The 22,167-nt window shown below is 39.5% G+C and overlaps 1 protein-coding gene across 2 annotated transcripts in view; it reads left to right on the forward strand.

The window, feature by feature from the left end:
• RNF130 (ring finger protein 130) overlaps positions 1-22,167 on the forward strand; it is a 109,426-nt gene that overhangs the window by 18,378 nt on the left and 68,881 nt on the right. For both annotated transcript variants that reach the window (XM_047082834.1, XM_047082842.1), the window contains exon 2: positions 14,139-14,333. In XM_047082834.1, coding sequence (XP_046938790.1) covers positions 14,139-14,333 — 195 coding nt within the window. The remainder of the gene's footprint in view (positions 1-14,138; positions 14,334-22,167) is intronic.

Raw genomic sequence — 22,167 nt, forward strand, 5'->3', positions numbered from 1 at the left:
TCTCTGATTGTCCTCCATAGGGACTGTATGATTTTTTTTCGTGTTTCCTACCTCCTTCCTCAGCAGTTAGCTGTTATAGTCCATCATTTATTTTTTTTCTATAGGGATGAGTCATTTCTTTTAACTCACATACCATTTATTCCAAGGTTAACAGAATCACACAACTAACACCTGTCAAATGTAAGGAATGGTGGGGAACTGTATGGATGAAACTTGCATAAAACAAGGACCCTAAGATGAAATGTTTTTGCTATAGGAGTTCTTTATATATCTTGCATATTAGCCCCTTATCAGATATTTTCTCCCATTCGAAAGGTTGCTTTTTCATTTTGTTGATGATGTTCCTAGCTGTGCAGCAGCTTTTTAGTTGGATGTAGTCCCACTTGTGTATGTTTGCTTTTGTCGCCTTTACTTTTGTTGTCAGATCCAAAAACTCATTGCCAAACTGATATCAAGGAAATTACTGCCTGTGTTTTGTTCTAGTTTTATGGTTTCAGGTCGTATGTTCCAATCTTCAATCCATTTTGAGTTGCTTTTTGTGTTTGGTATAAGATAGAGTCCAGTTTCATTCTTTCGCAAGTCACTATCCAGTTTTCCCAGCACTGTTTATCGAAGACACTGGCCCTCCCCTGTTGAACATTATAGGCTCCTTTGTTGTAAATTAATTGACCATGTATGTGTGGATTTCCGGGCTCTCTACTCGTTTCTGTTGATCTGTGTGTCTACTTTTATGCCAATACTATGCAGTTTTTATTAGTACAACTTTATAATATAGTTTGAAATTAGGAAGCATCATACTTACAGCTTTATTTGTCTTTCTCAAGATTGCTTTGGCTATTCATGGCCTTTTATGGTTCCATGCAAATTTTAGGGTTAATTCTATTTTTGTGAAAAATGCCCTTAGAATTTTGATGGAGATTGCACTGAATCTGTAGATTGCTTTGGTTACTATGGACATTTTAATGGTATTCTTCCACTCAGACTATCTTTCCATTTATTTGTTTCTTCTTTAGTTTCTTTTATCCATGTCTTATTAATTTCCAGCATATGGGTCTTTCACCTCCTTGGTTAAATTTATTCTTAGGTATTTCATTCTTTTTGATGCAATTGTGAATGGTATTGTTTTCTTAATTTCTCTTTCTAATAATTCATTATTAGTGTATAGAAACACCACAGATTTATCTGCGTTGATTTTGTATACTGTGACTTTACTGAATTTGTGCATTAGTTGTAATAATTTTTTGGTGGACTCTCCAGGGTTTTCTATATATAATGTCATGAGACCATATTACTTCTGGCTTTCAGATTTGGATGCCTCTTATTTTTTTCTTGTGTAGTTGCTCTGGCTGGGAGCCCTAGTACTATATTGTGAATAAAAGCAGTGAGAGTGGACATCCCCATCTTATTTCTGATCTTAAGGGAAAAGCTTTAGGCTTTTCGTTGTTGAATATGATAGTAGCTATGGGCTTGTCATATATGGCCTTCATTATGTTGAAGTACATTCCCTCTATACCAATTTTGTTGAGACTTTTTATCATAAATGTTGAATTTTGTCAAATGCTTATTCTGCATCTATTGAGATGATTATATGATCCTCCATTTCATTAATGTGGGGCATCACACTGAGTTGTGGAGGTGGAACCATTATTGTATCCCTGGAATAAATCCCACTTGATCATGACATGTGTTCCTTTTAATGCATTGTTGAATCCATCATTCCTAAGTTTGAAATTATCTTCCAGATAGTCCAGTCTTTGTTAACATTGCCATTGTGTCTGATGGCACAATACTAGAAGTATTGTACCAGAAGAAAGAAGCAATAAATAAAGCAAAAAAGGGGTGCTCCCACATTCTTTACTTTTCTGCCCAAGGATTAATAATGCTTTCCAGTGTTGCTAGCTTTCAGTTATAAGATGAATAAGTTCTGGGGATCTTATGCACAGCATGGTGACCATACCTAATAATACTATGGTGAATACTTGATATTTGCTGAAAAGTAGATCTTAAGTGTTTTCACCAAACACAAAAAAATTAAAAGTAACTATATGAGGTGATGGATATATGAATTAGCTTGATTGTGGTAATTATTTCTCAGTGTATAGGTATATCAGATCATCATGTTGTACACTTTAAATATATATAGATTTTACTTACTATATCTCAGTAAAGCTGAGGGGGAAATAATGCCTTCGGATACTCCCCAGCCCTTGATGGTGTTCTTCCATCTCTCTGTGCCTCAGCAGTGTTGAGGTATAGTCAGTGGCTTTGCTCAGCCTTGGTGGGCTTTTTGGTGGCAGCCAAGAAAACTTAACACTCCATTTCATTTTGTCTCTTAATTGCCATTTCCTTGTTTGTCAACGGGGATTTCAGCCTGTGTGTTTAGCTAAATGATGATGCTGTTAGGAATTCCTGGGAAGATCACATTTGAGGGGGGAAGATAATGAGTTTGAGATACTCAGTATTCATGGAGAAATGTCTAGCAAGCCATTCAAAATGACAGAATAAAGCATAAGAGAGAGGTTAGATTTGGACGGTATCCGTGTACACGTGATGGTTGAAGCCATGGAAGTGGATGATATTGCCCGCTGAGAAAAGAGGGCCTAGGGCTGATTCTTGGTGAAACACCTCCAGCTAAGAGACTAGCAGTGGAAAAATGAGAAAGAGTAGGCAGCGAGGTAAGAGGAAAGTGTGATGGATAGGAGTAAAAAAAGAGAGCCTTGAAAAGACTTGTGCTCAATACTATAATGCTTCTGTGAAATGGGGAGTGACGTAGATTAAATAGTTTACATGTCTTTTATACTGTAGTACCACATCTGTGTGAAGATCTACCCGCAATTTTTAGTTATTTCGATTTGTAGCATCTCTCTTCCATGAAGTATTTGTTGTATCAGTTGTAATAGAAATTATTTTTGAATATAACTTTGCAGGTAAAGTGATTTGTATTAGCCATCATTTAAAATTACTCCTAAGATGCTTTTTATTATGTCATGGAGAACATCCAGCAGATATATTTAAGTTGTGAGGATGTGAAAAATAATCAAAATCCATTTGAGATATACAGTAACTAAGTATAGAAGACAAACGATAATGGATAGCTATTGACAATTAAACTTGCTGACAGTTCAACTATGTATGACCCTTCTTGCAATGTTGATTGATATATCCAGCACTCTAGGTGTACAGAAGATAGCTCGTTGTTGCCTTCTTCTTATGACTTGTTGTAAAAATTTGTTTCTTTAGAGTAAATATAACCAAAGTAAAACTTGCCAATTAGAAGAAAAATAAGAAACACATTTATTTTATTTTTTAAAGATACTAGATTTGAAAGTAAAAAGTAGACACAATAACAGTTGAGAACCTATACAATTAAAAATTTTTTTAGCTCCTCAACATAAGAAGCAGAAGACCATGGAATAATATCTTCAAAGTGCTGAGAGAAAAGTAACTATCTAGAAATTTTTACTAATTAAACTGTCATTCAAAAATGGGATCATATGAAAGATGTTTTCAGATCTTAAAAGACAGGTTTACTTGAAAACCTGACTTCATCTTTAACAGATCCTCAATAAAAGAATATCAAAAGGATGTGTTCTTACTATTCTAATAAGGAAGAAGGAAATGAAACACACAAGGAATAAGTGAGATGTGAGGAGGACTGTGATGGTTAATTTTAAGTGTTACTTTACTGGGCCACGGGGATGCCCAGATAATTTGGTCAAACATTCTGGGTGTTTCTATGAGGGTGTTTTTAGATGAGATTAATTAACATTTAAGTTGGTAGACTGAATAAAGCAGATCAAAGCAGATTTGACGCCCTCCAGTGTGGGTGGGCCTCATCCAATCAGTTGAAGGCCTGAATGAAACAAAAGGGTTTATTTTCCTTCCAGTAAGAGAGGATTCCTCTTGCCTGACTACTTTCAAATAGGGGACTTGGCTTTTTCCTGCCTTTGGACTCAAACCGAAACATTACCTCTCCCTGGGTCTCAAGCTGCTTGACTTTGAACTGGAACCACATCATCACATCCACTCTCTAGCTTGCTGACTTACCCCGCAGATCTTAGAGGACTTGTCAGCCTCCATAATCACATGAGCTAATTCCTTATAATAAATCTCTTTACAAACACACACACATATCTTACTGGTCTGTTTCTCTGGAGATCCCAAACTAACATAAAGGCTGACAAGTATCTGTAGGTAACATTTAATAAGCATTGACTGTATGAAACATTAAATATTAGGGATGGGATAATTAAAGCAAGGTAGAATTGGATGCTGGGTAATTACTCATAAGATGAAATGGGGTGGTTGGAGCTGCATTCTGTAGTAGGTTGAATGGTGGCCTCCCAGAAGAGTTGTCCATGCCCCCGAACCTGTGAGTGTAGAAACCTTTTTTGGAAAAATTACATTTGCAGATGTAATTAAATTAAGATCTTGAGATGAGAGCATCCTGCATCACCCAAGTGGGCCTTAAGTCCAACAATAAGTATCTTTAGGGACAGAAATGAAGACACCATCACAGTAGAAAAGGCCATGTGAAGACAGGCAGAGATTGGAATAATGCGGCTACAAGCCAGAGTCACCCAGGGCCACCAGAAGCTGGGAGAGGCAAGGAAGGTTCTCCGCTAAAGCCCTTGGAGGGAACATGATCCTGCCAGAACCCTGATTTCAGACTTCTGTCCTTCACAACTGTGCGAGAATAAATTTCTGCTGTGTAAGCCACCAATTTTGTAGGACTTGGTTGTGGTAGCCCTATGAAATTGTTATTCAGGAAGAAAATAGAGATATTGGTTAAATATAAACTCTTTATCAGGTGTACAAGTTAACATTTTAAGAGTGACCTCTAGGGGCGCCTGGGTGGCGCAGTCGGTTAAGCGTCCGACTTCAGCCAGGTCACGATCTCGCGGTCTGTGAGTTCGAGCCCCGCGTCGGGCTCTGGGCTGATGGCTCGGAGCCTGGAGCCTGTTTCCGATTCTGTATCTCCCTCTCTCTCTGCCCCTCCCTCGTTCATGCTCTGTCTCTCTCTGTCCCAAAAAAAAAAAAAAAAAAAAAAAAAAAAAAGTTGAAAAAAAAAGAGTGACCTCTAAAAAGTGGAACTTGAGGGGGGCACCTGGGTGGCTCAGTTGGTTAATTGTCCGACTCTTGATTTTGGTTCGGGTCACGATCTCAGGATTCCTGGGTTCAAGCCCCATGTCGGGCTCTGTGCAGACAGTGCAGAGCCTGCTTGGGATTCTATCTCTGTCTCTTCCACCCTCCCTCTCCCTCCCCGTTTCTCTCTTTCTCTGTTAAAAATAAACAAAAATTTTTTAAAAAATAAAAAGCAAAACTTGAATATATAAATGGAGGAAAAGAGGAGGAGCAGAGAAAACATGATCAGTGCATTCAGAAGTAGAGGGGAAAGTATAAAAAAAAACTTAGGAATAACAGAATAAATGAGAACAAAGTAAAGTAATAGAAACGGATCCAAGTGTATCATATATGTAATATGAATTCACTAAACTTGGCAGCTGAGACTCCTTTTGCAGCCTAGTGAAAAAGAAAACCTTAGGCTGCTTCTCAGAATAGTGGTAAGTGCAAAAGTAAGTAGGATTAAAGGAAACCAAGTCTCCTGAAACAGTACCGGTATTCAAAATATTTGTGTGTCCTTATGATCATATTAAGTAACGGATCTAGTGTTGGGTCTGATCATTTTGATTACTATGTTGGGTCTACTAAGTTTAATCTCTACTATGTTTTTGCCATATCTGCAGTAACTAATGTAATTGCTGTTAGTTACAGTTAACAGATGTTTTCTTGTCTACATTCATAGATGAAGAAAACGCTAGATTTCATTCCAAGTGTAGCAAAAATAAAGATGATTTTCCTTCATTCGCATTCCATCAGCCTTTTGCATTCTGCCCACGTGGATCCTTGTCAAGAATCCTTGCTCGACATGTTAGTCTTCCAACAAAGTTCTCCTTTCCCAGATGGCTACCACATCCCTTGAGTGAGGGAAAGTGACAAAGGACTGACCTCCTGGCTGCCTCCCTGTGGCAAAGGACTTTCCCAGGGAAGCCTTCTCCTTAGGTTCAGACTTCTTCTTGGTGGGCTTGAGTAGCCAGGCGTGGATCCTGGTGAACTAAGAGAGCCCCTCAGGGATAAAGCCCCAATCTCAACCACTGCTGCTTGACATACACAAGAAGTGTGAGTGCTTCAAGCAACAAATGCCTGCTTACACTGCATACAAATAGTGTTCTGTGTCAGAACTGGAAGCTCAAAGCTAGGGCCACTTTGAGGGATTCAACACATAACAGTGTTAGGAGGCATCTTGTTCCTTTTGATCCCTCCCCTTTGCCATCTTAGCTTTAACTTGGTCCTAAGATTGTTCCCTCTTTGTCATAAAATGACTGCCAGCAACAGCTAGAGCCACGTTTCCTTATTCACATCCCATGGGAAACAGAGAAAAGGCCTCTCCTCAAATGTAGTTAAGTTCTTCACTTCTCTGTGGCTCATCTTAGACTGCGTGTCAACTTCCCTCCCCCTGGAGCTGGAGCCCAGGTAGATGTTACTGAAAGCATATGGCTCGGTTAGAGGTGATCTGTAGATGCTCCAATTAAAAAAGGTTTCTGTTTTTGTTTGGGGGGGGGGCAACTAACAGAATGTACTTTGGACCCCAGGACGATCCCATGGTCCTGCCTGGAAGTGAGGCAGAGTAACCTGGAAACAAACAAATCAGACAGTGACAGACTGTCCACCTGCCTACAGAGACTCCCTCCCGCGTCTCCCTCCATGGGAGCCAGTGGAGACCTTCAAGAATGCCTATTAGCTCATTTTTTAAAGTTTTTTTTTATTTTGAGAGAGAGAGAACACAGAAGCAGGGGAGGGGCAGAGAAAAAAGGAGAGCAAGAATCCCAAGCAGGCTCCGTGCTGTCAGTGCAAAGCCTGACACAGGGCTCAAACTCAGGAACCTCGAGATCATGACCTGAGCCGATGTCAAGAATCAGACAGTTAACCCAGTGAGCCACACACGTGCCCCACACACGTCTGTTAAATGCTCATTAAATTCGAGACCAGTTTCTGCTTGGAATGGGAGGGGAATAGATCCCTTCCCTGTGTATAATTTTCCATATTTCTCTCCTGATTCTTAGCATGCTGTTGGCCTGATTTAGTTTATATGCTGGAAACTGTGAATTTATATAAGTAAAAAGTGAAAAATAGTTTCTCAGGAAAGGGCTGATTAGCAGAAGATGTTAGTAAACATCCTTGTTCCAGTAAGAAAAAAGTGTACCATCAGTGTAGAAAGAACTCTAGCCCTTGCGGGGAAGAGGGGGGTCCTAGACCTACATCCAAGTGGTCTGAGTGCTCAGGAGTGTCCACACTGCAGGTGCAGGTGTAGGGAGAGGAGTGAGGAAAGAAGACCAGGAAGGAAGGCTGTGAAAGAGGAGGAGGAGGGCCCTGAGAGCCAGGGCAGAAGGGCGCTCAGCTGAGCTAGATGTTACTGAGAGTCCGTTTGGAGGAGGGCACAGTGTCCCAAGATAGCAGTGCTGAGGTTATTGGTACCTTTCAGGGCACTTTCATGGAGTGGCTGGATGAAATGTGATGAGGAATGAGTAGACACTGAGGAGGTGGGAACAGCAGGACAGGCAGCTCTTGACAGCAGTGGCAGCAAATGGGGGTCTTTCAAGAGGTCTGTTTTCTTCTTTATTTTTAAAATGGAAGGGACCAACCAGCAGGTGTAATTGAGAAGAAAAAGAAAACAGGGAATAATCATTAATGTAAGGCTCCTGAGAAATCAAGAAAGTCTAGGGTCCAGATAATTTTTCCCGGCCATTGTGATAACACATCCTACCAGAAAAGAAAAACACTAACAGAACCGCAAGGGGGTGGGGGGAGGGGATAAGAAAATTAGAGTGGATGCAAGGTTTAGAGAAAACACTGAAACGTACAAGTGAGTTAACAGGAAACTAAGACAAAAGGAAAAGCAAAACATTTCAACAAGACCAAACAACCACTGAAGATCAGTAATGAAAAGATGCTGGATTTAAGTGGAAGTATAGAAATCATAAGAAAATAAGTTATATCCATGGAAGTGGATGAAGGAATGGAAGCGAGACACTTAAATCCAGTAGCTGAACATTAAAAGTTGAGAAACCGGAAGCACAAATAAAGAATTACATGTTATTCTTTGAATCATAAAATTAGAATTTAACAGGGGGAAATAAGGAAAGACAGGGTAAGAAGTGGGAAATCTGAAGACTAAAGAGATTATAATCTAATGTGGAAATAGGAAACAACCAGAACATACCTGGCCATGGAAACATCTGTATCTAGGGTAACTAATTAGGCTGATTGTTATTTTTACTTCTTTTGCAGGAAGCAGCTGATTGAACATTACACCAGTCAGAACACATGAAACTGCGGTCCCTGGCACAAACTTGTTCTTTGTATCAGTTCTTGCTCAATCTCCCTTTGTCGTTCCTCCATTTCTGCCTTCACCTAGGAGGGTAAATGTCTGCTCTGTGCCAGACATACTAGAGGAGATGCTAAATCTCATCCTGTAGGAGATACTCAGGATAAACAGCCAGCCACTGGTACAGTAGGATATATGTCCTCTTGGGATGCCATGGAAACACAAATAAAGCACCCAACTCAGCCTTAGGAGGCCGGGAGGCAGTTCCGGAGGAGGAACTTCAGCAGAATCCTGAGGTTAGGAGGTCGTCAGCTAGGAAGTGGTGGGATTGGCATTTCAGACAGAGGAAACCAGACACGCAGGCTCTGAGAGCATGAAGCACACCGGGGTAACTGTGCTGTGCACCCTCCTTCACGTGCCCCAGCCCCGCCTGACTCTTAACCACAGCAGCAGGTTGGTGGTCATCAGGCTTGGGAGGAAGCATTACCCCCACACCATAACGTGATGACCACTCTGTCCTAGATGGGGTGTTTGCATTTTCAGTAGACAAGGTCTTACTGAATCAAATGAACCAGGCTTCCTGGGGAAGAGAGATTTTATTTGTTTATTTATTTATTTACTTACTTATTCACAGAACCCTTTAAATATTTACGTACTCTGTGCCAGAATATTCTTCCTCTTTTCCTGTTTCAGACAGGGTCCTCTTTTCAGAATATCTGAGGTTTGCATAGTATGGTCACTTCAGTTATGTATCATCTTGCTTGATTTTTGGGAGAGTTCAGAAGAAGGGCTTATGTCTTTTCTGTTCTTATGCCGGTCACTCCTGCACCCCTTGTTTCTGCTTAGCAGTTTTCCAGGTTTCCATTCAGGCTCCAACTCCCTCGAAACCTTTACCATCATGTTGCTCTTTTCCTTTCCTGGATTTCTAAGCACCTTCATGCTGCTACTTTATACTACCAACCAGTATTGTTGATATTTCTGTGCCAGGCATGCCTCCCCGGTACCTTTAGAGGTTCCTGTAAGTTCAAGACTAAAGTGTTTGGTTCTGTCACATTTCTCTTTGGTACTTAACTATGTTGCTGAGCATTAAAGTTATTGTTCGTTGAGGTGAGGATTCCATGCTTGTTCCTGTCAATAATTATTTGGTTTTTGTGAAGGAATAAAGAAAAGTCTCATTATTGTTTCTGGATGCAACAGGAAAGATCATACAAAAAAAAAAAACCTGTAATATAACATTTCTTCTGTAATATAACATTTTTTCAGGTTTATTGAAGTATGACTGACAAAATTGTAAGATACTGTAATACTGTATTTTATATTCTCTGTAATTTCACATTTTCATGATACCTTCCTAAAAGTTTTTCCTGACACGATAACTAATAAATGCAAAGAAGTCAGAGGTGAAGTCGTCTTGTAAATTTGGCAGTTTAAAAAAAAAAGAAAGAAAATGATTTTGAATTTGTGCAAATTGCTATTGATAAATTTTAATGGTGCCTAATTGCATAGATATTTTATGCCATACTATGTCTTCACTTAATAAACTGCTTCAAGTATAAACAACAACTGGTATTAAATGGTGAAGTAGGGGCACTTAACCAGTTAGTCCTCAGTCCTGGGAAGATGTTCTAGAGCTGTTAACATTTTCACTGTTGAAGTTATTTTGTAATTACAAGAAGGAATAAATAGATAAAATAAGCATGCTACAGTATTAAGTGATTATGAAAACCTCTTAACCTTCTTCTTCTGAATAATGAAAACTCCTTCCTTGAACAGGAACTTGAATATTTAATTCTTGCTTATTGTTGCATATTCTTGCTGATGTAAATGTTTTCAGAGCCTTTTATGGATGATGGTTTGGGTGAATTTAGAGAACAAGGACATTCTTTTGCTCATACAGTCTGTGTTGGACTTTGTTTGGATTGTGAAGTTGTTGGTAGAATCTCTTCTTAGTGAGGATTCCTTAAGAGAATTTTAAAGTTCTCCTTCAGTATGTTTGCTAGATTTTGCTTTGTGGCTGCACCCTTTCCTCTGTCTTTTCAGCCTTGGAAATGGTGACTGTTATTGAAATGCTGATTTTTTTTTTTTTTTTTTTTTGAGAGAGCAGGAGAGGGGCAGAGGGAGAGGGAGAGGGAGAGAGAGAGAGAGAGAGAGAGAGAATGAATCCCAATCAGGCTCCATACTCAGCAAAGATCCCAAGGTGGGGCTTTATACCACAACCCTGGGATCATGACCTGAGCCAAGAGTCAGATGCCCAACCACCAATTGAGCCACCTAGGTGCCCCGAAGGGCTAATCTTCTAAGCAGACAGTGACGCTGTCAGCACAAAGGGGAGAGAGAATGAGACTTGGGAACAGGAGCTGTTATGAGCCAGGGATGTGGGGCAGACATGTGCTGCTAAGCTGTTTGGATTTCACACACATTGGCACAGAAAATCCCCATGGCACCAAACTGGTGGAACACTAGGACCAGATAGGATGACGCCCATAAAACTAAAGGAATTTTTTCAGTACTTAAGAATAGAGGAATTAGTATAGCCTTTTTCACATACATAACTCTTGTGAGACTAAAATTTTATTTTATTTTTTTGTGAGATTAAAATTTTTTAACTCAATCTTTGTAAATAAGTAAAAGTTGAAGATGAGGGGCGCCTGGGTGGCTCAGTCGGTTAGGCGTCTGGCTTCGGCTCACGTCGTGATCTCGCAGTTTGTGAGTACGAGCCCCGCGTCGGGCTCTGTGCTGACAGTTCAGAGCCGGGAGCCTGCTTCGGATTCTGTGTCTCCCTCTCTCTCTGCCCCTCCCCCGCTCATGCTCTGTCTCTCAAAAATAAATAAACATTAAAAAAAAAAAAAGTTGAAGATGAGATCATTGAACCTGGGACAGTTGCTCAGCTAGTAAGTAAGCTGAGCTAGAATGTGGACCCCACATCTTGCTGATTTCACGACCATCTTGTGTCTTCCTTATTCCACTGTGAATACGTGTACAATCATAGGGAAGATGGGATAAGCCACAGAAAAGTGAGTATTTTGCTGAAGACGGGAATACAGATCTTTTTAGCTATTCCTGATTCTGCACTTCCTTCCAGGGTTTGTGCAGCAGCATGTCTTGAAGCATTATAAATGAAACACTTAAAACCAGGTCTGTTATTGCTCTCTATTTGGATATAGTGTTGGAAGTTATCCCAAGACAGTGAGGTTATCATGGTTATCATAACACATAGCCTAAATGCTTGTGTTTTAAGGCCACATCCTTATCTGGGAAACAGATACCACTGTGGGTAAACAGTCTGTTTCAGGATTTCAGAGTTTCACGATGCCTTGACTGTGCCTTTCAATAGTTAACTACTAAAATTGTGATACAGGCTCTTTTGCATCCACTTAATTTGAGAAAGGACTAAAGTTTCTGAGTACAGAAATTGTCTAAGCAGAAGGGTGGTAGTTGTCAACGATATATATCATGACATCATGAAATCATTGATCTCTCACTGTATTAGGACACCTTTGGTAGCAAGTACACTTTCACTGCGATCCTTCACCATGATAATAAGAGACTTTCAGGAAAGATATTCTGTAAACAGGAATGATAGGTGTACCATTTCTCTGAAGTTAGTGACACCTCTACATTTTACAGCTCAGTGTAAATGTTTCATTTCTTTTGCTAACTAGTGTGCTTCTGGGGTGTAGAAAGCAAATATTTCCCCACTGTGTCATCTTTTCATACAGTTTATTACTGGTTAATACTGAGTTAATAGTTTTATTGCTTATTTGTTTTTAGTGTTACCCTTTTGTCATCTCCCCGCCAGCCAGTGCAATACTGATAGTGACTGACTCCAAGAGGCCTAGGGCCTGCCATCCTCTGGCACTGCGTGTGGTGCAAACTTTACCTTTGTGATTTCTTTCCCCTCTCTGGACCACTCTTCCCTTTCACTGTAACCTATTAGAAATGTGAGGATGGGTAGTGGGAAAAGCAGCCAGGGGTGGCTTCTTAAGATTTGCAAAGGGTGGCAGAGCTCTGATGACCAAATTGTGGAGCTCAGCCTGACACGTTCCAGTGTACTTCCAGGTATCTGAAACAAACTCTCCCCCCAAATCCACAACAATGGCCATGTAATTATAATTAATTAGTCCCAAGTAGTCTTGGTGTCTTCATGTATCTTGTTGGATGGGTGGAGGTAGTAAAATTAATACAGTAAAACCTTGGTTTGCGAGCATAATTCGTTCTGGAAATGTGCTTGTAGTCCAAAGCACTTGCATATCAAAGCGAATTTCCCCATAAGAAATCATGGAAACTCAGATGATTTGCTCCACAACCTAAAAATACTCATATAAAAATTATTGCAGTGCTGTAATATAATGCAAAATAATAAAGAAAATACAAAATATAAAGAAAAATACATAAATTAACCTGCACTTACCTTTGAAAACCTTCGTGGCTGGTGTGAGGGAGATGAGAGAGGAGGGTTTATTATGTAGGGTGACTTTCACTATCACTCACGGAATCAGTGCTATCTGTTGGCTCAATGGAATCTTTTTCTGCATGGGAGCCATTGTATATGCTTGCACGGATGCTGACTACAAGTACAGTATTAATAAACTCTTGTCATGTACTGTATTTAATCTAACTGGCAATAAGGCAGCAGAGGAAAGGGTCTATATTTGCAGGCAGCCTGACCTAGAATGAAGCAAAGCATTCCTAAGCTTGCTCTTGTATGGAAAAGCAAAGGACTGTCCATAGGTACTTTCTTTGAAGTGACAAAAAATACACTAGGGCCAGTTGTGGGCACCTTCTAACATTCTGAAAAATCACTGATATTTGCCAAACACTGTGGCCTGAGACTGAGCATCCGAGCATGGGAGACCATCACCCACAATCCCTCAGTCAGAGTGAGAGAGAGAGAGAGAGAGAACCAATGGCTCAGGTGTGATCATGTGATATTCAGTGTCATGTACTACTCGTTGTGCAAGACATCACCCATTTATCCAGTTAAAATTTATTAGAAATGTTTGCTCATCTTGTGGAACACTCACAGAACAACTTACAATCCAAGGTTTTACTGTATATATATCTTAGTATGGAATTGTAATTTTTACCAGTAAATGTAGAGGAATAATCTATTCTAGTTTCTAGTTTCATATTATTTTCAAATACAAGCCAAAACTTACTTTTTCTAATTTCCTTAGACACTTATTAAGAAATTTGTTCAAACATGCTTGAATTTTCAACAAGACCACTTGGTAACTGAAACAAAGTTCAGTTTGGCTTCATTTACCTCAAGCAAAATCAGTCCCTCTCTCTCTGCAGTGTGCAGGTGGTGTGGGGGGAGAGGGTGTAGGGGAGGGGGTGTGGAGTGAAGAGTAGATGTGACGAAAGCAGAATTCAGGGTAGATTAGTCACCTTGGTGTTGGGATTTCTGTGTTTGCTTTTTCTTCCTCCTCTCTTCACCAGCCTACCCTGGGCATTATCAGTCTTTTTTACCTTTGTCAGTCTCTGAAGTTACACAGAATTTTTCAGGGTTTTAATTTGCACCATGGTTAACATCTCAATGGTGCATCTCTCTCCTTGTACAGATACGGATGCAGGTTCATTGTATTGTCCTTCATGGCTATATTCATAGCTCTGTTGACAGTGAGCTGCTTGAAGTGCCTTGGGTATCCAGAAGATTTGGGGGAACAGTTGAGCACTTTGATAAAGATCAATTTTATTTATCCTTACTTGAGAAAAAAATTAATGGTTTTTTTTTTCCTTTTCTGTTTAGTTGCTGATCATCTGGGCTGTGATCCTCAAACACGGTTCTTTGTCCCTCCTAATATCAAACAGTGGATTGCCTTGCTGCAGAGGGGAAATTGCACATTTAAAGAGAAAATATCACGGGCTGCTTTCCACAATGCAGTGGCCGTGGTCATCTACAATAATAAATCCAAAGAGGAGCCTGTTACCATGACTCATCCAGGTAAACAAAACCAGGGGGGGTGTGAGTTTTGTTTTTCCTTCTAGATATTAGTGCGTTGTGGGTAAGCATTCTACCACCGCTGAATCCACATCATTTACAACATCATTCTATGGTTATATTCATTTTTTTATGTTCATTTTTGGTATTATTGTTTGTTTATTGAGATGCATGTCTTTTTCCTTCAGTTGAATCCTTTTCTTAAATAATGACAACAGAGTCTGTAAAACTTGCACTTACTACGTAACTGGTTGTGACTAAATTCTTAGTCATTTTACATTTCTACATTCCACTTGATAACTTTGAAAAATAACATGTATTCTATTCAGAATCACTTGTCCAGGTTATGTCATGGACTCCCAAGGATTACCTCTTCGAGAAGGATGTTTTTTATCTTATCAGGATAAATGTTGAGACTGATTCAGCGATTAGCATTACTACAGTAGAAACGGTGTTTCTTCATGTCTAATGTAACTGCTTTAATAACAGTAGTTGCAATTTATTGAGCACTTACTATACATATGCCAGGCAGTGGACTATAAGCTTTGGGGGGCGGGGGGATGTTTTATAATAGACTTTATTCTTTATAGCAGTTTTGTGTTCCCAGCAAAATTGAGTGGAAAGTACAGAGATTTCCCACACAGCCCCACACGTAAAGAGCCTCCCCCACTATCAACACCCCAGCCAGAGCAGTACATTCATTACAGTCAGTGAGCCTGCATTGACTTATTATAATCACCCACAGTTCCTGGTTTACTTTGGGGGTCATTTCGGCTGTTCTCCATTCTGTGGGTTTGGACACATATGACATGAATCCATCATTATGGTATCATACAGAGTATTTTCAATTCCCTAAAGATCCTCTGTGCTCTCCCTATTCATCCTTCCCCCCCATCCTCCTACTTCCCCACCCCTGGAAACCACTGTTTTTTGTGGGGTTTTTTTTTTGTTTTGTTTTTTTTTTTACTATTTCCATAGTTTTACCTTTCCAGAATGTCTTATAGTTGGAATTATACAGTGCATAGCCTTTGCAGACTGGCTTCACTTAGTATTATACATTTAGGTTCCCTCCATGTCTTTTCATGGCTTGATAGTGCATTTTTTGAGTGCTAAATAACATTCCGTTTTCTTTTCTTTATACTTTTTTGTTTAATGGTTTATTTCTGAGAGAGAGACAGAGACAGAGAGCGAGCAGGGGAGGAGCAGAGAGAGAGGGAAACAGAATCCGAAGCAGGCTCCGGGCTCCAAGCTGTCAGCACAGAGCTGAACCCATGAACTATTGAGACCATGACCTGAGCCAAAGTCGGACGCTTAACTGACTGAGCCACCCAGGCACCCCAATAATATTGCATTTTCTAGATATACCACAGTTTATCTCTTCACCTCCTGAAGAACATCTTGGTTACTTCCAAGTTTTGGCAGTTATGAATTAAGCTGGTATAAACATTTGTGTGCAGATTTTGTGTGAGCCTAAGTTTTCACATCCTTTGGGTAGATAGTAAAGAGTATGATTGCTGAGCTGTATAGTAGAAGCATGTTTCATTTTATAAACCACCAAACCATCTTCCCCAGTGGCTGTACCATTTTGCGCTCCCACCAGCAGTAAATGAGAGCTCCTGCTGTTCCACATCGTTGCCAGCATTTGGTGCGACCAGTGCTCTGGATTTTTGCCATTCTAATAAGTTGTTTTAATTTGTGTTTCCCTGCTGACATATTATATGGAGCTTTTTAATACATATTTTCTTAGTCCTCACCATAACTGCATGGTGCAGGTACTCTCCCATCTTACACATCAAGAGAATTGGCAACAGGAGGGAGACTGAGCATAGGTCCGCCAGTGGTCTCTGATCTCTTAAAGTTGAAACCTAGATGAAGTTGAGTTCTATATTCATAAGTATTTTAATTTTTTTTTTTTTGAGAGAAAGAGAGAGAGAGAGAAAATGAATGAGTGGGGGAGGGGCAGAGAGAGAGGGAGACACAGAATGTGAAGCAGGCTCCAGGCTGTCAGCACAGAGCCTGACATGAGGCTCGAACTCACGGACCATGAGATCATGAGATCATGACCTGAGCCAAAGTCAGATGCTCAACCAACTGAGCCACTGAGGCGCCACTGTGTTGATAAGTATTTTAAAGGTAAATGACTTATTTAAAGAATTAACTTTTAATCATATAATCATGTAATCAATTTTAGACCATTACCTTTCAAAGGTGTCCTCATCCTCACTGAGAGTCACCTTTTGTGTGTATTTTGATAGAGTAATGAGATGGATTTAAATTTCATTCTGTGATTTTTCTTCCTTTCAGGTTAAACCTTTTAGGACTGTATTTTTTGTAGTTGCAAAACTGACACATGCTCACTGCAGAAAAACTGAAATTGTAGGAAAGCATAAGTAATGAAATCGCAAGAATGGGTGATTTTCACTCTCCAGAGATCTCTGGAGACCTGTAACTTTTCCTTCAGGGAAACCAAAAGGAGATTAAGGGCCAGTCTTATTCAGCTGGCCATCTGTGTGGGAACTCTGGACTAGAGACAGTGGCTTTTCTGCTCTGGGCCTCAAAACAGGTGCCAGCTTGTTCTCCTTGGCTGTTTCAGAGTCAAGAAAAACTATTTGAAATTTTGGACCTGATCATTCCATACTGACTTCTTCTTACTGAAAACATGGAGAAAAATGGAGAGGGAGAAACTCATCTGAGCAAAATATATTTTTCTTTTCTGGTGATGTTATTTTACATATGCAAAACTGCAGAGAAGTAGCTAGAACAGGTCTTTCTCAAATATGAGATCTGAGGATTATAAGAGAGGAAATTGATACCCTTTTTTATTTTTTAAATGATTTTTGTTTTAAAAAGGAAGGAAGCCTGTATAAATTAGCACAGATTTCCATCTGTGTTCCCTTGAAACGTAAGTTAATTCATATATGTTCGTAGATGACCCATGGCAGAAAAAAGGTAAATGGTAAAATAAATTTAGGAAAATGCTTGAAATGTAGTCTACTTGTAGTGGCTCCTGGTAGACATTCTGAGGCCTCTGAGGAGTGTTAGAGTTAAGAACTTGTTCTACCTAGATTAATCTGTGATTTCCCAAACTTACTTAACCAGGTAATCCTTTTATTACAGCTTAGGGTATCATAGCACAGGTAGGGAAATTTAGGGCTAGAATTTGTGGATATATTCTTAGGAAATGGAACCTTGATGAGGCAAATGGAATAAAAGTAGATGTATGAGCAGTAAGAAATGGCTTCATGTTCTAATTAGACACCTAAAAAATCAGAGTAAGGTGGGAAAGTAAATTGGTACAATACTTCAGAGAGAAATTTGGCATTACGTGATATTGCTAAAGAATGCATATATTGTGATACAGTAATTTCATGCCTATATACATACTCTAGAGTATTTTTCAGTACTTCAGTGTACGATAGACCACCTGGGCATTTCGTTAAAATGCAAATTCTGATTCAGCATATCTGGGGTACAGCCTGACATTCTGTATTTTTAACAAATTTCCAGGTGATGCTAATGCCTCTAGTCCACAGATCTTGCTTTGAGAAACAAGGAAGTGAAAACAGGAAACCTAGGTTTTAGTCCCAAATTTCCCACTGACTTGCTCCGTGACATAGGACAAGTTGCTTCCTGTCTGGGAAGGCCTCTTGTGACTCTAAACCTAGATTCTATGAAAGGCCATGCATCCCCAGTGTGAAGGATAACCACTGTTTATCCTTCTTAGGAGATCTCCCACTTTCTACCTCCAGCCGTGTGGGAGCCAGTGGGAGATTTCACATAGTTACACAAACATTCACAGTCCCTCTCTGTCATCCTCTTGTTACTCTGGATATGTGCATGGGAAACAAACAAGAGTATTCATAGCAGCATTGTAACAGCAAAGTACTGGAAACACCCAGATGTCCATCACAGGAGAACAGAGTGATTATGGCATATTTGTATAGCAGTTAACTGTCAGTGAATTAAAGCCACATGTATTTATATGTATAAATGCCCAAAACAATAATGAGCAAAAAAGAGTAAGTTGTAGAATATGTACAAATAGCATTTGAATGTTAAAAAAATGCAAGATAGCAGTTGCCATATACGCATGTATATAGGTATGAAATAGCAAAAACACACATTAGATTAGCAAATACCAAATTTGGGGATCATGGTTCTTTCCGGAGAGGGAAATGTAAGTAGGATCAGGGAGAATAATGAGGTTCAGACATATCTGTAATGTGTCACTTCTTAAGTTGAGGGGTTGACTACAGAGATATTCATTGTATTCTCTATAATTTTTTGGTTTTTGAAATCTGTCACAATAAAATTCCTATGAAAGAAAAGCTCTATAAAGGATCAAAAGGTAAATAGAAGGGTGGCATTTCTGGCTGTGACCAAGTGAGGAGATCAGCAAATTTTCTTAAAAGAAAGCAAGTATACAACTGAACAGAACTGACAGAAGCATCCACTTCAGTGTTCTGGAAATCAGCCAGAGGCATACAACGATCTGAGGCACGTTTATGTTTTGAAAAACTGCCAAACTTTGGGTAAGAACAATGGGAAGCTGTGGTGTTTGGCCAGGGGCTGCTTCCCACACTCCCCAGGCTATGCTGCATGGAGTTTCTGCCAGAGTGGAGCGAGTGGCAAGGTCTGATAGCTTGCTCTGCAGGGACGGAAAGGTGGGTGATACGCATGCCTGACCTGTTGTCCTTGGAAGTGACTTTGTGGGGACAGGGAGATAGAGAAAGGCCAGTGTCTGTCTCTCCCAGCCCAAGGTTGTACCCAGCTGTGTTCTTGCCTGAGACCATATGCTCCGTGGTGACCACTGAGCTGGAGGTGTTTACACTCCTGGATGACCCTGAGACTATGATGTGCACACACATAGGAGACTCAGAAAGGACCTATAGAAGTAACCCAGGCAGGATTGGAAGTGGCCAGAACTTTGAACTTTCTCTCCTGACAACCAGATCCATTAGCAGATGACAGAAGCCTGACTAATTTGAGATGTTTGAGTACCACCTGTGTCCAGGAACTGGCTGACAGCTAGTTTCTATGAGACACAGTGGCAGTCCTTAGGAAGCTAGTCTAGAGAAGAAGGAAGAAAAGAATATTGAAAAAATATGAAACTGAGCAGAGACATCAGTGGCTGTGCACCAGAGAGGAAGTATATTTCACAGGTGTGGCCCAGTAACGTTACTAAACAAAACGAGCAAATGACGACAACAGCAACCTTAAAGGTAAAAAAAGATCAGAATTCAGAGTTGCAACAGTATATTGTCTGAAATGTCTTGTTTCATAATGTTAGCATAAAGATGACAGGCTGTGCAAAGAAGCATGAAACTGCAGTTCATTCTCAGAAAGAGTCTGCATAACCTGCCTCTGTGTTCCCAGGTGTGAACTTAGTAGACACAGACCTCAAAGGGATTAATGTTAAGTATGCTCAAAGAAGTAAAGGAAAACATGATAACAGTGAATGGCACCAATGAGCCAATGCATAGAGACTCTCCATAAAGGATGTAAAACTTATCAAAAAGAGCCACGTAGAAATCATGGAATTGAAGAGTATGATTTTGGAAATGAAAAACATCACTCAAGGACTTGAGCAGCAGATTCAAAATAGCAGAAGAAAGAATCCGTGAGCTTGAAGATAGAGCAATAGAGATTATCCACTCTGAAGAACAAGTTGTAAAAAAAATTTTGAAGAAAATGAACAGAAGCTCAAAGGCCTGTGGGACCCTCTCCCAGAGGAGAGGAGAGAAAGTGGCAGGAAGAAATATTTCAAGAATTAATAACTGAAAACTTTCCAAATACAATGTTTTGTAGAAATTGTTAAGAGAGTCCTCAAATTCAGAGTCCTTAGGGTAGCCCAGATAATTTTGAAGAACAACAACGATGTTGAAAGGCTTCATGCTACTTGATTTAAAAACTTCAGTAATCATAGGGCATTGCGGCATTGGTGTAAAGGATAGGCATTTAGACCAATGGATCTGAATTGAAAGTCTAGAAGTAAAATCCTTCTTTTATACTCCCTTGCTTTTCAGCAAAGGTGCCATGACATTTTGGTGGGGAAGAGATAGTCTTTTCAGCAGGTGGTGCCAGAACAGTTGTTTGCCAGATGCAAAAGACAAAAAGGAACTAAGACCTTTACCTTCTACTGTATAAAAGTTACCTCACAATAGATATTAGACAAAATGTAAGAAGTAAAACTATATACACTTGTACAAGAAATCATAGGAGAAAGTCTTTGTGATTTGGGACAGAAAGTTCTTACTCAAAAAGCACTATCCATAAAAGACAAAAACAGTGTTAGTCATCAGAAGTAAAATACCTTGTTATTCAGAAGACACCATGAAGAAAATGAAAAGACAAGCCGCAAACTGGGAGAAAAGATTTCTGACTCATAGATCTGATAAATGATCGGTATATGAAGAACTCATAAATTGATAACAAGACAACCTAATTTTACAACAGGCAAAGGATTTAATGATTAACCATTTCATTATTAGAAAACAATTTCATTATTAGAAAACAATCAAAACAACAAACAACAATGAGATGTTATTTCATACCTCTAGAATGACTATAATAAAAAAAGTCAGATATTACCACGTTTTATTGAGGATGTGGGTAAACTGAAACCCTCATGTATTGTTGGTAAGAATGTGAAATAGTACAATCAGTTTGGAAGACAGTTTGTCAGGGTTTTTTTTTTTAAGTTAAGCATAAATTTACCATATGACTCTGCAGTCCTGCTCCCAGGAATCTACCCAAGAGAAAAGAAAACAATGAAATATCCACACAAAAACTTGTACGTGAATACTCATTGCATTATTTACAATAGCTAAAATAGTGGAAACAATGCGGATGTTCATCAGCTGGTGAGTAGAGAAGCAAAACATGGCATATGCATAGAACAGAATACAGTTCAGCGATTAAATGGAATTAACTACAGATACCTGCAACAACAATAAGTCTCAAAAGCATTATGCCACATGAAATGCATGTATTACGCATATAGCGTGATTTCATTTACGTGAAATGTCTAGAAAAGTCACAAAGAGACAGAAGCTGCACAGGTCAGTGGGTGTGTGGGTTGGGGGCTGGGTGTGAAGATTAACCATTTGGGCATGAGGGAACTTTTGGGGATAATAGAAATATACTAGAACTAAGTTGTGGTGGTGGTTGCACACCTCCATAAATTTACTAAAACCATCGAATTTACACTTTACAAAAAGTGGATGTGATGGCATGTAAGTTATACTTCATTCAGCTGTTGTTCAAAAGTTCAGGGGTGCCTGAACTTTGAGGTGCCTGATTGAGGTGGCTCAATCAGCGGAGCGTGTGACTCTTGATCTCAGGGTCATGAGTTTGAGCCCCACATTGGGTGTAGACATTTAAAAAAAAAAAAGTGTAATGCAGGCTAAAGTTCAGAAGCAACACAAAGATTCTTAAACTGGAAGTTTTCTTTGAGTTGTATGCCCTTACGTATTCTTACTTTGAGAAACTTATAGCAAGTATTCATGAGGTGATCTCTTGTGACTTTGGTTCTCATTTTAAGTATTTAGGGTAGGACATTAAAGAGCATATAAGGATAGAATGATATTAAAATGCAAGCAATTAAAATGTGAAAATAAAGACAGTCACTTTGCTTGAGTAGAGACATGCTAAGTGCCTGTGTGTTTGAGACAGAAAGATTAACTCTCAAGTCATGACCTAAACACAGAGGTTAGTTATATATTTTTAGAGTTAAGAAGTCTTTATTGCAACCGAACTGCTCTAGATTGGTGTAGTTTATTTAACCTGAAAAGTTACATAGATTATTTAAATGAAAGCACGTTTGTATTTAAAAGCA

This window comes from Lynx rufus, unplaced genomic scaffold, assembly GCF_022079265.1.
Source record: "Lynx rufus isolate CCGP_SWC_20201006 ecotype Redwood Valley unplaced genomic scaffold, mLynRuf1.p SCAF_1, whole genome shotgun sequence".
In the NCBI taxonomy this organism is placed as follows: domain Eukaryota; kingdom Metazoa; phylum Chordata; class Mammalia; order Carnivora; family Felidae; genus Lynx; species Lynx rufus.